At 28.6% G+C, this 2,839-nt stretch overlaps 1 protein-coding gene across 1 annotated transcript; it reads left to right on the top strand.

Annotated features, from left to right (window-relative positions):
- The first annotated feature begins 1,110 nt into the window (after nt 1–1,110).
- Nucleotides 1,111–2,343, top strand: LOC136086784 (uncharacterized). Its single transcript, XM_065809274.1, has one exon. It carries the CDS (start codon nt 1,111–1,113, stop codon nt 2,341–2,343), a length of 1,233 nt encoding a protein of 410 aa, XP_065665346.1.
- Nucleotides 2,344–2,839: the final 496 nt, after the last annotated feature.

Genomic DNA, 2,839 nt, shown 5'->3' with positions numbered 1-2,839 from the left:
TTTACTAATCATAAAATAGTTTGGGAAGCAATACTGTACATTTTATTGGTACACCTTTAGCATTTTTATTTGACTTTAGGACACCTTTGGGATTTTATTTTATTTTTATCGGGACATCTTTGTTCTTTTATATATATTTATATAATATAAATATATGTGTAAGTGCGTTATCTCAAATTGCCACTTCGTTTTCATATAGCTGCTTTTTTTTCTTTCAAACTCCTTAAGGCATATAATCCCTTGTTTCTCCTATTTTAAAAATGTTAATCTAGTATTTTTAGTATTTCCAAAGAATCATAATTTTCAATTGTTGTAAGCAAAATCAAATAATTAAATAAACAGGTCCTTTATTGTAAAAATTAGCTTTAATCATCCAAATTATAATTGAAAAAAACGTTCGAAAAATATCAAATTATGCAATTTTATGATAAATTGAAACACATTAATAAAAATAATACTCTAGTTACCTTTTATTTTGTCTATTATTTTTTTGTATAAATTTTCTGGGTCTTTTTCCATTTCTATATAGCTCTTTGCAGTTTCAATTGGAGAAAGGCGTCTTTTCTGTAATTAAGTGTTTTTGAGTTATAATTTTGTTATTATCTATATTTTTATATTAAAACTTTTTTTAGAATCAAATTATAAATTAATTTTTTTTTTGACATAAAAAGCATTTTTTTTTTTTTTGAATGTTGCTTTAAAGTGTTTTAAAGGTATGTTCTTAACACCAAGTTAATTTGTGTGTAAATAAAAATAAAGGTGGGGTTAGTATATTTTAAAATGGCATAAGGTATTAAGTTATACATAAAGTAAGTTATTCCAAAAAACAATTTTTTTTTAGTTTTGGTGGATTCAAAATATCTGTTATTTGATAAATATTAGATCAATAAAGTATACCAGAAAAATGAGTTTTTATGCTCAAAAGCTTAAAGGCGGCTTTCCACGGAGCGAATTAATTCGCGCGAAGCGAATTAATTCGTGTCTAATTTTTCGCTGAACCAGAATTTTAATTTCCACGTAAATTTAGCGTAACTTTTAGCGCGCTTTTTGGAAAACATGTTGATGAAAAGAAGATTGTTGTTAGTTCGAAGAAAATTAATTATTTTAAATATGATGCAAATGAAAAGAGAAAAAGAAAAGAATAAAAAACGATTTTGGGTAAGAAAAGTTTATGCCGAACGCCTACAGAAAGGAGAGTTTCATTTGTTAGTACAGGATTTACGTTTACACGACCAGGAATATTTTTTTAAGTATTTTCGTATGTCTCCAACAACTTACGAAGAGTTGCTTTCGTTCGTAGCACCTGTCATTGTAAAACAGAGAACTACCATGAGAGACCCTGTTAGTCCTAGTGAAAGGTTGGCCGTAACACTTAGATTCATTGTAACAGGTGATGCTCAGTGTACTATTGCTGCAAGTTACAGAATCAGCGCTTCTACTATCAGTAGGATTATTAGTGAAACGTGTGCTGCTATTTGGAGTTCATTGAAAGAGAGAAACTATCTACACGTTCCATCAGAAAAACAAGAATGGAAAACAATTGCAAAAGAATTTGAAAATATGTGGAGTTTTCCGCATGCTATAGGTGCAATAGATGGCAAGCACATTGTTATGCAAGCTCCTCATAATAGCGGATCAGAGTATTTTAACTATAAGAAAACGCATAGCATAGTTCTTCTAGCTGTTTGTAATGCTAAATACGAATTTACTATGGTAGACATTGGTGACTCTGGAAGGCAGAGTGATGGTAGTGTTTTTAATAACTGCAGTCTTGGTTATGCAATTGAAAATAATAAATTGAATATTCCTGATCCAGAAAAAATTGGTAACTCAGATAAAATACTACCGTACGTTTTAGTTGCTGACGATGCTTTTGGTTTAAAAAGCCATATGATGAAACCATATCCCAATCAAAACATTCTTTTAAAACAAAAAATATTTAATTACAGACTTTCAAGAGCCAGAAGGGTTATAGAAAATACATTTGGTATTGCTACATCACGTTTTCGAATTTTTCGCAGACCAATTATTGCTAATCTCGAAAAAGTTATTTTAATTACACAAGCGATTGTAGCCTTACACAACTTTCTAATGAAAAAAAGGTCAGCAAACAATTATCTCTACTGCCCCACAAATTACACTGATATCGACAGTCCTGCTGGGTTTAGACCAGGTGATTGGAGGCAAGATAATTCATGTTCTGCTGCACTGCAACCACTGTCATCAGGTTCTAACAACTACTCAAAAGATGCAAAGCAAGTTAGAGATGACTTTAAAGAATACTTCAATTCACCAGAAGGTGAACTCGAATGGCAATTAGACTTAGTAAATAGAAAATCATAAAGAAATCGCTTTAAAAAACTGTTAACACGTCAATTCTTATTTTTTTAAAAAAGTTCTAAAGCGTTCTAGAATTTCTGTAAATTTCTATAATTTCCATAAAGTTTCTGGATTTAAATATATATGTTAATACTCTTGATAAACATTTAGAAATTCATTTGAATGTTATTACGTATAATTTATTTTATTTGTATCTGTAACACAGATAAAAATAAGGCATTAGCAAATATAAAATATATAAAAGTAGATTTAATAACATTTAGGTGAAAAGCAAATATAAAATACATAGTAGATTTAAAAAAATAAATTTAAGGTAAAAAGTCTCCATAGTAAACCATGTAGTTTAAGGGTAGTTGCTATCAACTATTTGTCAAAACATTACGACACTTTATATTCTGATATTTTATTAAGACAAAGTTAGTAATGTTAACAACTGATATGATAAAAAGATTTTTAGAGTAAGTTATAATATAATATAATATACATATATATATATATG

Source organism: Hydra vulgaris, chromosome 11 (genome assembly GCF_038396675.1).
Source record: "Hydra vulgaris chromosome 11, alternate assembly HydraT2T_AEP".
NCBI lineage: Eukaryota > Metazoa > Cnidaria > Hydrozoa > Anthoathecata > Hydridae > Hydra > Hydra vulgaris.
Note: the sequence above shows the minus strand (reverse complement) of the source record. Positions and strands in the feature narration are given on the sequence as shown.

Coding starts and splice junctions, on each gene's coding strand:
- LOC136086784 (XM_065809274.1), top strand. CDS start 1,111: ATGATGCAAATGAAAAGAGAAAAAGAAAAGAATAAAAAACGATTTTGG.